The sequence below is a fragment of the Cyprinus carpio genome, chromosome B2, assembly GCF_018340385.1.
Source record: "Cyprinus carpio isolate SPL01 chromosome B2, ASM1834038v1, whole genome shotgun sequence".
NCBI classification, from domain to species: domain Eukaryota; kingdom Metazoa; phylum Chordata; class Actinopteri; order Cypriniformes; family Cyprinidae; genus Cyprinus; species Cyprinus carpio.
In genome coordinates this window covers 17,948,850-17,961,609 of record NC_056598.1, presented here as the reverse complement: position 1 = coordinate 17,961,609, position 12,760 = coordinate 17,948,850, and the positions used below count along the sequence as shown (strand labels likewise).

The 12,760-nt window shown below is 37.4% G+C and overlaps 1 protein-coding gene across 1 annotated transcript; it reads right to left on the bottom strand.

Annotated features, from left to right (window-relative positions):
• Positions 1-5,153: 5,153 nt before the first annotated feature.
• On the bottom strand, positions 5,154-7,478 carry LOC109106772 (atypical chemokine receptor 4-like). The gene is made up of 2 exons (XM_019120023.2): positions 7,304-7,478; positions 5,154-6,428 (listed from the first exon to the last, which is right to left on the bottom strand). Exon 2 carries the CDS (start codon positions 6,411-6,413, stop codon positions 5,316-5,318), a length of 1,098 nt encoding a protein of 365 aa, XP_018975568.1. The 5' UTR covers positions 6,414-6,428; positions 7,304-7,478; the 3' UTR covers positions 5,154-5,315.
• Between the last annotated feature and the right edge of the window lie 5,282 nt (positions 7,479-12,760).

Sequence of the window (12,760 nt, the reverse complement as noted above, 5' to 3'; positions counted from 1 at the left end):
CGACAAAAAAAATAAATAATAATTCACAATTAACAAGTAACTTTTATACTCAATATATACAGAATATTTTCATAAAACCTTATGATTTAAACAAGTACTGCAACACTTATTCACACGCAATCGCTCTCTCAATAATGCATTCAAACAAATGTAATCTTACTGCGCTACTTCATCTGTATCTGATTTCGAATGAACAGAAATCTTTAAGAAATGCATCGAACCTTAGGTAAAATAACTGACAAAAACGTACTACTATTTTCAGCAGCAATTATACCTTTTAATGCTGACAACCATGTTATTAGCTTGTCATGTGGTAGGAAAAATGTTTGCACACTAGTGTTCCAAAATAACACTTTTTATTTTTTTAATTTTATTTTTTAATATACGTTATGAACAGAACTGATATTTCAAACAAACTTAAATACTTTAGACACGGAGCGAAGGCAGAGCACAGTCTGTCACATGTAATTCTAGTTGCATCCTAGACAGCATGTAGTAATCGTTCTGAGCTCGGCTGCTCTGCAGCGCCCTCAGCTCAGACTCGGCATCGGAGAGTGTTATCCGGGCCGGGCCGAGTGTGGCCCGCAGCTCGCTCTTGCGTATGTGTTTGTGATGCGTATACACACACACACACACACACACACACACACACACACTCCCTGACAAAAATCGTCACCTATCCAAGTTGTAGGAACAACAAATACTAACTTGACTTCTAGTTGATCATTTAGAATCAGAAGTAGCTTATATGAAAGGCAAAGGCCTCTAGATTATGCTTATTTTACCAAAATAAAGTCTTATCATGCCTTGATTTTTAATTATTTAATTAGGACAGAAAGGTTAGACTTTGCTTAGACAAAAGTCTTGCCACATCTTTAAAGGATTCAACCAATCACAGATTAGAGCGTCACCTGTGACAAATACTGTAATTAACACATTCCCAGGTATTTAGAAGAACCCCAGCACACACAACCTTCATTCGAAATGCATCCTGACCTCTGACAGCATGCCGAAGATTCAACTACAGACCAAAGTGCTGATCATCAAGAGCCTGAAGACCAAGTCTCCTGCTGAGGTGGCAGACATCTTTAATGTATCTAAACGCCATGGAGAGGATAAGAAAAAGATTTGAAGAAACTGGTGAAGTTCATGACAGGCAGACCTCGTAAGAAAACTTAGATGACCTTACAGTCCAGGGCCAGCCCTTTTTCAACTGCAGCAGAGCTACATAAGAACTGGTCACCAAAAACCCCTGTATCTACTGTACAAGAACAGTTTGTCGAATTCTCTCACGCAGTGTGCTCAGAAACCAGCATTAAACAGAAGAGAACTAAAAAATCATTTTGCATTTGCCAAGGCCCGACAGCTTGCAGGAAGGGATGGACTGTGGAAAATATATGGCAGAAGGTATGATTTTTCCGATGAATCATAATATATATATATTGAACTGCATCCCAAATGATAGCAAATCAATCAACTAGAATGCGTGTCAATGCTGCTCAGATTCACCTTCAGTTATTATCCGCCATGTTGTTATACAAGCGCACGCGCTTATAAGCTAGCAAACTAACTAGCAAAAACTTTTACAAGCGCACGCGCTTATAAGCTAGCAAACTAACTAGCAAAAGTTCACCTCACGTGTGAGACTGCAGCGAACGCGGCTTTGTGCGAAACGTAAGTTAAAAATAAATAAACTAGATACTTGTATATTATTTGCTCTGTACAGATGCAGAAATGAAAGCTCCCAAACAGGTGGGAAGTGGAAAGACATGTTACACCACCGCAACCATAAATCCTGAGGCATTTGAAAATGTTAATTTTAAAACTTTGCCATTTACTAATGTGTTGTTCAAAACACTAAGTTTTGGTGTCTCTTTGCAATAAGGTATCATAAGTTAACATTAGTAAATGTTGAAATTAACATTACATAACAATGAGCAATACATTTGTTACAATATGCATTAATCTTTGGTACTGTTAAAAAAACAACTGTTCTTTGTTAGTTCATGTTAGCTCTGATCCATTAAATAATGTCAACAGGCACAACTTTTCATCTTAATAATGTATTAGTAAATGTTGAACTTACCTAGGTTAATATATTAACTACATTTAACTAAGGTTAATATAAAGTATTTGGCATGTTAGTTCATGTTGGGTAGGTACCTAATGTTAACAAATTAAATCTTATTGTAATGTGTCAGTTTGTTTAAGTGTTAAATTTTAGTTTCCAAGTATAAATAAATGCAAGGCTAATTTCGCTAAATGTTATGTTTTATATGTACTTTATGTATAACTTTTTTTTATTATTTTTATATTTTTTTACTTCTCGACCTTTGCTCTAGCGAATGTTCGCCAGCCATATAAATGCAAGGCAGTAAGCTCATTGGTTGCATATGCAGCATGAACCAATCAGCTTGTCAAGTTGTTTAACTATCTGATTATCATCAGTTACATTAACAACCATCAGCCTGCGCCATCTAGAGTTTCATGACTAAACTATATATATATTAAGCAAAATAACAAAAGCGAGGTAAGAGTATGCCATTTAAATATTGAATGAATACATCTGTTATACTGTGTATGTCTTTTAAAACACTTATTTTAAAAAACTACTAGTCAAATCATACTTGCTTTTAAATGCATATTCTATTTGCATTCCTTGCTGAAGCATCTTTTGAGAAACAAAACATCTAGGCTTTATGAGTATAGTGAAAGATCCGATGGATTTAATTTGGGATGTGTGTTTGAATTCTGCAGCTGGTGTTTATAAAAATGCTACGTCACCCCTGTGACACATAGCAGTTTGCCAAGACTTCTGCTCTGGTTCTCAAATTCTTTAGAACATACTTGAACATCCTGAAATGATACATTTCTGTAGGATTAAAGAATCAACTGCATGGAACCAATTAAAAATGATTAAGCTCAAAATGTTCACAATGTCTATGATAAACTAAAAGATTATGTCCGTGAACATGACATTCTTCTGTATTGGCTAGGAACATTTTTTTATGATGATGCTAGCTCCATAGAGAATTGGCCTCATCATTTAGTTATGAAGTGTTTTTAAATAAAATATTTTGGGGATGAATAACATGTTTTGTTTAATCTTTATTCGGATATTCATCCACAGAGCATTTATTTTCTTTGATTACATGGCTGGAATAGGTTCCTCGATTCTGATTGGTCATTTGTGGCAGTTAGACTGAAGTAATCTCGGAAATAACGTACTTTTAAGTTAAATGTACATGAATGCCATGACAAAGTCATAATTACAAACTCAGAACTTTTAAGTTTCCGGGTTAGAAGTGTGCTGAATAAAAACAGCTGAAATCAGCTAGCCTGGCTGGTTTAGAGGGCTTGTGACCACCAACCAGCTAAGACCAGCCAACCAATATAGGCTGGTTTTACCGTTTTTATTTTTTCTTTTTTCTCCCAGCAGACAGTGAAAAAACATGTCCGACACAATGGATGCAGCATCTGTATTGATGGTAAATTTATTTAAATTAATTAACTATTTTTGTCATGTACATTAAAACTATTAAAATTTGCATCTAAAATACGACAGTATATACAACAGAACTACTCATTTTGTGGAAGTAGTGTTTATCTTTATTTATATATATATACACTCACCTAAAGGATTATTAGGAACACCTGTTCAATTTCTCATTAATGCAATTATCTAATCAACCAATCACATGGCAGTTGCTTCAGTGCATTTAGGGGTGTGGTCCTGGTCAAGACAATCTCCTGAACTCTCCTGAATGTCAGAATGGGAAAGAAAGGTGATTTAAGCAATTTTGAGCGTGGCATGGTTGTTGGTGCCAGACGGGCCGCTCAGAGTATTTCACAATCTGCTCAGTTACTGGGATTTTCACACACAGCCATTTCTAGGGTTTACAAAGAATGGTGTGAAAAGGGAAAAACATCCAGTATGCGGCAGTCCTGTGGGCGAAAATGCCTTGTTGATGCTAGAGGTCAGTGGAGAATGGGCCGACTGATTCAAGCTGATAGAAGAGCAACTTTGACTGAAATAACCACTCGTTACAACCGAGGTATGTAGCAAAGCATTTGTGAAGCCACAACACGCACAACCTTGAGGTGGATGGGCTACAACAGCAGAAGACCCCACCGGGTACCACTCATCTCCACTACAAATAGGAAAAAGAGGCTACAATTTGCACAAGCTCACCAAAATTGGACAGTTGAAGACTGGAAAAATGTGGCCTGGTCTGATGAGTCTCGATTTCTGTTGAGACATTCAGATGGTAGAGTCAGAATTTGCCGTAAACAGAATGAGAACATGGATCCATCATGCCTTGTTACCACTGTGCAGGCTTCTGGTGGTGGTGTAATGGTGTGGGGGATGTATTCTTGGCACACTTTAGGCCCCTTAGTGCCAATTGGGCATCGTTTAAATGCAACGGCCTACCTGAGCATTGTTTCTGACCATGTCCATCCCTTTATGACCACCATGTACCCATCCTCTGATGGCTACTTCCAGCAGGATAATGCACCAGGTCTCAAAGCTCGAATCATTTCAAATTGGTTTCTTGAACATGACAATGAGTTCACTGTACTAAAAATGGCCCCCACAGTCACCCAGATCTCAACCCAATAGAGCATCTTTGGGATGTGGTGGAACGGGAGCTTCGTGCCCTGGATGTGCATCCCACAAATCTCCATTAACTGCAAGATGCTATCCTATCAATATGGGCCAACATTTCTAAAGAATGCTTTCAGCACCTTTTTGAACCAATGCCACGTAGAATTAAGGCAGTTCTGAAGCCGAAAGGGGGTCAAACACAGTATTAGTATGGTGTTCCTAATAATCCTTTAGGTGAGTGTATTTATTTATTTTACTATAAAATATGCAGACGTCGCACCGCAAAAGTCATTTAGCCTACGAGTGGAAACTCTTCTCTAATCATTTTGTAGATGTAGAGTTATAGCCATGCGACATTGCCATCTTGCTTCGACCAAAGTTTAAGCGTAAAGTAGGACTTGAACTCGCAATCAGTCCGCTAGTAGTCCGGCGCTACTTGTATATCTCTCGTATCACTCCACGGACTTGTTCTTTTCCCGTTCGTTTCATACAACCCAAAGACTATAGAAAAGGGACTAAGTACAAACACAACTATTGACACTGCATCTCAGGTTTTACTTCAATTAGAATTTTATTCTTCTGGAAAAAATACTGCCTTATGTCTTGACTAAGAAATAAATCCCTGCGCTATCACTTTGTGTGTACATATTTTGCAAAGGGGCAAATGGTGCAAAGCTCCACAGGCTGGTAAACATTTACTCTAGTTTGCTCAAATGGAAAAAGTGCTGGTCTCTTGGGACTGTGAATGAGAATTCAAGGAGATATCCACTTCATGTTGCTCTCCCACATGTGCCAACCTCCTTCCCCTGTCTCCAAAGATTTTGGCACACTTCAATACATGCTGTCTGAAGGAGGAACCAACAAAAGTGTACAGAACAGGATTAAGACAGCAGTGTGTCAGTGCCAGACTCTCAGTGATTTGAGTAGCCCTGTCCAGCTCTTTACTAACCCCACAGTGAGTCACAAATGTGTATATGATATCCATGGCCCGGCAGAACTTGACCACGTTGTAGGGCAGCTGTGTGACCACAAAGACTCCCACCATCACCAGCAGCACACGGATGGACCTCCACTTCCTCCATCTCCTCTCCTGAGGGAGCTTCAGTAGGGCTCGGCCTACACAGGTGTAGCAGAACAGCATCACTAATAAAGGTAGCAAGAAGCCTATTACGACCTCCACCACTTCCAAACTAGCTTTAGCCTTGAGAGCCATGTCCGATGGATACATTGCGATGCAGCTTTTTTTATGAGGAAGCTCTCTGACCGTTGAAAACACCAAATCAGGGACGCCGAGAAAAAACGCAATGGTCCAGACCACCAAACAGAGTTTTTTACAATGCTTCTTTTGAAAAGCACGCGTAATGCCTGTGCTTCTGGCTCCTGGTGTCAAAGCCAAGTACTGATCCATGCTGATGTGGGCCAGCAGCATCATGCTACAGGTGAAGTTAATGGTGTAGAGGGCAGATACGAGTTTACAGATGGTGACCCCGAGTTCCCAGCCGTGGATGGCATCGGCAGCCCAGAAAGGCAACGTTAGGAGCAGCAACAGGTCTGCCACAGCCAGGTGAAGTATAAATGTGTCAGTCATCGTTTTCAGTTGCTTGCAGTATGCATACACCGCCACAACCAGAGCGTTGCCTGCTAAACCAATAACTAGAGAAAACACAAAAACAGCTGGGAGGAAGATCCTCATGAAGGAGCGCACGTCACCCTTCTCACAGATGGTTTGATAGTCATCATAGCTGAAGTTGGAGCTGTTGTTTTCATACTCTGCATAGTCGTAATAGTGTTCCTCTGAGGTCTCCATTCTTCTTCTAAAGCTCTGAAAAGGAAAAAAAATGGTTTGTTTGAAAGCTTTTAGATTTTTATATGCAAAGAGACATGGAAACGATCAAGTATTCTCAGATTTACAGATAAGGAGTTGATCTATTTTCTTCCAAAAAAGCAGAGAAAAAGCAGATGGCTACCAGACAGGATGTTTATTGCCACAGGCGTGTAACAGCACTTTCATTCCGAACATTCCCTCTCCGCTTTTATCAAATGCCCTTTTCTATGCATGCTTAAAATCACAGATAAACCGAAAGTAGAGATGCATATCAGTTAAACATTGTAAATCATTTCCAGATTTCCTGTGTATTCAAACATTTGCTTAAACAAGTCATAAACTTTAAAGTTTCTCTTTAAACACCCCCTTTCAGAGAAGTGCAGTTTTTTTCAAATAATTAAAAAGTCACATGAATGCATTTCCATGTTTTTTTATATATTTAAATCTTAAGCATTCATTCCAGCAAAAATGTTTTCACTGATCAAACAATCATACTATAAATTATTCAGAGACTATGAATGAGTGTTATTTCAGTCATGCTTGATGATAATAATTCCAAAGTAATTTGGAACATTATATATATATATATATATATATATATATATATATATATATATATATATATATATATATAAAACGTTAATCAGTAAAAAACCAAACATTCCTTTATTTTCAAATAGCAGATATGCACATTTTAGTACAGTTCATGGCAGTGTTTCTTAATGTTCGCATTAGCTGTAAGTGCATGAGTAGTGTTCAAGACTTATCTCCCAAACAGTGTGCAAATTCAGCAGCTAACATCTGGATCATATTAAACTTCTAACAAAAAAGAAAATAATCTTCTAAAACTGATAATCCCATGCTTTTCTTACCTTGAAAGACTCTGGGTTTTGCCTGAAGGCAGAGTAGAATGTTTCTGTCTGCTCTTCTTGTGAGAACAGTCTGTTTACTGTGACTCATGCATGCAGAGCTTTGCTCCCACACCTAAACATACTGTGAACGTATCTGTTCTTACAGTATCTGTGGTTCCAGCAGCTGTCCATAAGTCTTTTTTAAAAGATTATCAGAGAGCACATCACATAAATGCAATGCAGAGCCACAACACATTGATCTGACGTAAAGTTTCTTTTTTTTATATTTAAAATAATTTTAGCAAAAACTCTATTTTATTTCAAACTGGTTTTATTTTATTTCATTTTATATTTAGCCTAATTGTATTTAATTTTCTGGCTTTTAGAAAAAAAAGTGCTGTTGTCTGTTTGTAACATCTGCACTACTTACATTGTACATACCTGTGTAAGTGCAACTTGTTGCTTTTGTGTAGTGGCTTGTGGTTACTTTTTGGGGCTCAGTGTGAAGGTGATGTTATCACACACGGGCCTTGTGTGATCTCGTACAAAATGTTTTTTTTTTTCTTTTTACAGAACATTTTAGATTCTTAAATAACAACAACATGAATTGTGCAAGAAATAGTTTTATGTTATTATCAAGGATTATGCAGATTAGGAATAAGGGGTGTTGCTTTTCTATTTACTTTGGACTGCCAGTGTGTTTTGACAAATTCCTGGCACAAAACACAACATCTTTTCTGGAACATTTAACTGGCAGAACTTCTCAAATACAAAAGAAGAGTGATAGTTATGCAGTTTATATCCCACAGAATCTGTCAACACACATAGATGGTTTATGCTTGACAGTAATGTCAAGTCCTTCACAAAAAACACACCACACCACAGGCAAAACTTTATAGAAAGCCATTCGTCATCTACAGTGTTTTCCACACAATAAAGGAGTGACATTTCTTTTTAACACAAATGCTTTATTGTAATTCAGAGAAGAAGATAAACAGATATCAAACATTTCGTTTTAAAAGAAGCCAAGAGGGTTTGAGCGCTCATCTCTTGGGTAAATATTGCCCCCTAGTGATGCGAATAAGAATTAAACACGGGGGAGAATTCAGTAAATGCATTTTATTTTCCATAGAGATTATTACTTAACTAAAATATACTTGAAAAAGAAAAGCTATCGAAATATAAATGATTATCACAAGCATAACCTGAGCCTGAAACACTCTTTATGAAACTATGGTGATATATTCCGTTTTTCCTGATTCAGGGAACCTGTAAGGAGAGAACCCACAATAATGTCTGTTTAGTACCATTTTTTCTTTATGTTATGTAAATACATTGCAACATGTTACCTGGGAAGGAGTCTTGAACGCGTATAATGCTTTAATTTTTTCATTCGCCATCCCTCTTGTCTTTGGCAGTCAGCTGGGGCTGCTTTAATTGAGGTAGGCAAATGATGAGTTCACAGGATAGCAAGTCAGTCTATTTCTAATATGTTTAAATGGCACGCTGACAAGCTGATCAGAGGATTGTGAATACCGGTGAAACTGAAATTCTTCCTAAAAGGCTCAGACGTCCGGGATGCTTTTTCCGTTTGTTATTCCTGCTTATATCTTGTCTCTTGGTGCGGTGATGGATGTGTATCTGAGAAAAACAAATGATCAGTTCAGTGTAAAGCAAGTCAATATATTTTTAGAATATAAAAATCACGTAACTGGTGAAGCATGTGTTGATAATGGTCCATAACTCAACATTTGTCTCCATTTACAGTAAATATAGCCTTTATTTTATTTAATGAACTGACAGAGGACAGTGAATACCCTTGGTTCTGCACTGTCTCCTAAAGGAGTGAGACCTCCTGGACGTTGTCGTCTTCTTTTAGTCTTGCCGTTCTCTTCAGATCAATAAAAAAGATTGAAAACATAACATTTCTGGTGACACATTTTACACGGCTATCTCTGCATTGTGGAACAATTATGAGGCAAAGCTGCAGATTATATTTTTGGCAGATGAAATCTTTGTGTAGTTATTTGTGACAAGCAGGACCACTGGCATTTTAATGGTTATCAAAGAGAAAGCTTAATTATGGCTTGATTATCATCCAAACCCTGTAGGGGGGTTATTACGTTTTGAAAAAGCTGCAGCTGGAAAAATCATCTCAGAAGATTGCGCAAAGGCACATGTTACGTCGTTAGATGTGTACTTACACTTGGTGGCACAACAGCTACTGTCTTTGCTGGATTTGCCTTCTCTGTGGAGACCGTCTGTCGTCGTACTCTGTACATCTTGCAAAAGAATTGTTAAAAGATACATGGCTCAAATTAAGCAAAATTCTCACACAAACATATAAACATTTAAAAATCATACATAGATATTTTTTCTAAGCACCATTAGCGCCTTCCATAATATCTGTAGAATGGTATCAGTGGTGCTTGGATGTGCTGTGTATACCGTTGAAATGATCTCAGAGTCTTGAAAGGACACACAAATCCATTGACAGCAACTATCGTTTATCATTACCTCAGTCAGAAATGTTCAAATGCTTAATAATGACAGTATTTAAGCCAAATGTACTAATGGAATTAGGTTATAAATAAGCCATTCATACAGTCTATCACTTTGTAAAAGTCATGAACTATATTTAGGGAGATTCATGCCACAAGAAATAGGCACCTTAAATGTCCTTCTCACTCCAGTGTTACTGACCTCATTAGAAGCATTTCCAGCAAAGTCATCACTCACCTCAAGCTGATGAAGATCCGGCTCTTCAAGAAATAGGTTGAGGTAATATTCTTTGCTCGATTCTGTCACTTCTCCATGAAGACTGAAGATGAGCAGGCTGAGACACAGCAGCCCTAGCTGCACATTACTCTTCATCCTGCTGCTTTCTGCAGTCCAAGTGCACTTCCTCTCTGCTTTATACTCACATTTAATCACTACCAGATGTCCAAAAAGGGGCAGTAACACAATTGCCCTGCCGAAAACACTTTGAAACACACTTGCAGGTTTGAACAACAACCCTGCTTAGATATATAACGATTTTCTATCTAACACTGGGACACATGATGATTAATCATGACTGATTTCTATGGCATAGAGGCAAAAAGAGAGGCCAATGTACAGTATCTCATAAGGCTCTTATTATTGTGTTTTGTCATTCAGCTTTCAGTTTTGCTATTGATTTATAAATCTGTTTGCAGGAAAACAGATGATAGCTATTGCACAATAAGATTTTTTTTTTTTTTCCTGAAAACAAGTGAAAAGTACTTTGGCCTTTCTGTGCCATTGTTTCAAACCAGCTGACTAGATCTACATGTGACTAAGCTTAAAGCGAAAAACACTTGAACATTAACCCTTAAAGACCTAGAACATTTTGGGGCGCCTGACACACCTGCACTTTTCTTTGTTTTTCAGACCTATTCTAGCAGTCAGCATCAAGTGCCATATATCATTATAAACAGGAGAACTTAAAATTTAAGTCTAACTTATTTAAAATCCAGATTTTCCTTTTGTTTTCTCTAAGAATGAATGAAATTACAGAATTAAAAAAAAAAAAACGCAAGCAACAATTGGGTGTTTTTTACTGTGTACTCAAACAGAAACTCCTAAAGTTTGGATATTTTTCTTTAGAAAGTTGTATTTGGGTGTTTTACACTTCCACATAAAATGTTGTTTACAAACCCGATTCCAAAAAAGTTGGGACACTGTACAAATTCTGAATAAAAACAGAATGCAATGATGTGGAAGTTTCAAATTTCAATATTTTATTCAGAATACAACATAGATGACATATCAAATGTTTAAACTGAGAAAATGTATCACTGATTTTAAATTTCATGGCGTCAACACATCTCAAAAAAGTTGGGACAAGGCCATGTTTACCACTGTGTGGCATCCCCTCTTCTTTTTATAACAGTCTGCAAACGTCTGGGGACTGAGGAGACAAGTTGCTCAAGTTTAGGAATAGGAATGGAATGCCACACACACTCATGCAACCCCATACCATCAGAGATGCAGGCTTTTGAACTGAGCGCTGATAACAACTTGGGTTGTCCTTGTCCTCTTTAGTCTTAATGACATGGCGTTCCAGTTTTCCAAAAAGAACTTCAAATTTTGATTCGTCTGACCACAAAACAGTTTTCCACTTTGCCACAGTCCATTTAAATTAGCCTTGGCCCAGAGAAAACGCCCGCACTTCTGGATCATGTTTAGATATGGCTTCTTTTTTGACCTATAGAGTTTTTTAGCCGGCAACAGCGAATGGCACGGTGGATTGTGTTCACCGACAATGTTTTCTGGAAGTATTCCTGAGCCCATGTTGTGATTTCATTACAGTAGCATTCCTGTATGTGATGCAGTGCCGTCTAAGGGCCCGAAGATCACGGGCATCCAGTATGGTTTTTCCGGCCTTGACCCTTACGCACAGAGATTGTTCCAGATTCTCTGAATCTTTGGACAATATTATGCACTGTAGATGATGATAACTTCAAACTCTTTGCATTTTTTTCTCTAAGAAACTCCTTTCTGATATAGCTCCACTATTTTTCGCCGCAGCATTGAGGGAATTGGTGATCCTCCGCCCATCTTGACTTCTGAGAGACACTGCCACTCTAAGAGGCTCTTTTTATACCCAATCATGTTGCCAATTGACCTAATAAGTTGCAAATTGGTCCTTCAGATGTTCCTTATATGTACATTTAACTTTTCCGGCCTCTTATTACTACCTGTCCCAATTTTTTGGAATGTGTAGCTCTAATGAAATCCAAAATGAGCCAATATTTGGCATGACATTTCAAAATGTCTCACTTTCAACATTTGATATGTTATCTATATTCTATTGTGAATAAAATATAAGTTTATGAGATTTGTAAATTATTCCATTCCTTTTTTACTCACAATTTGTACAGTGTCCCAACTTTTTTGGAATCGGGTTTGTACATATAACATTCCCCAAGCAAGTTATAGCCATTTATTACAATATTGTTATCAGCGCTTTTAAGTGAAAAACAGGCCTATTTCGTTTACTAACAACAGAGATGTGTCCAAAACTGTTTAAGGAGTAAAGAAAATGGAAAGAGTGTTATATAATAACAAAACAAAACAAAAAAGTTTTTTTTTTCTTCAGAGAAATATATTTTCAATCTGAGTATGAACAATAAACACAAACCATGCAGGAAGTTGTAAAAACAACTGCACAAATTGTCTTCTGCAACAATACAAACAGTGCAAATGATTCACAAACTACACACAAAATGAGTGAGAAATATTCAGAGCGCAACAGACAAAATAATGCAAACTATCTTTATGAACTATATAAGAATTATTTAACTAATATACATAATACAAATGATCGATCCGCTGGCTGTAATCTGCGTCAGAATTGATTTTAAGGGGACATCGCCTAGACACCAAAATATAAAAAACACCACTACTATAACACACATACACCTCTTTCACACCCTTTTTTTTTTTTTTTTATAT

Coding starts and splice junctions, on each gene's coding strand:
- LOC109106772 (XM_019120023.2), bottom strand. CDS start 6,413: ATGGAGACCTCAGAGGAACACTATTACGACTATGCAGAGTATGAAAAC.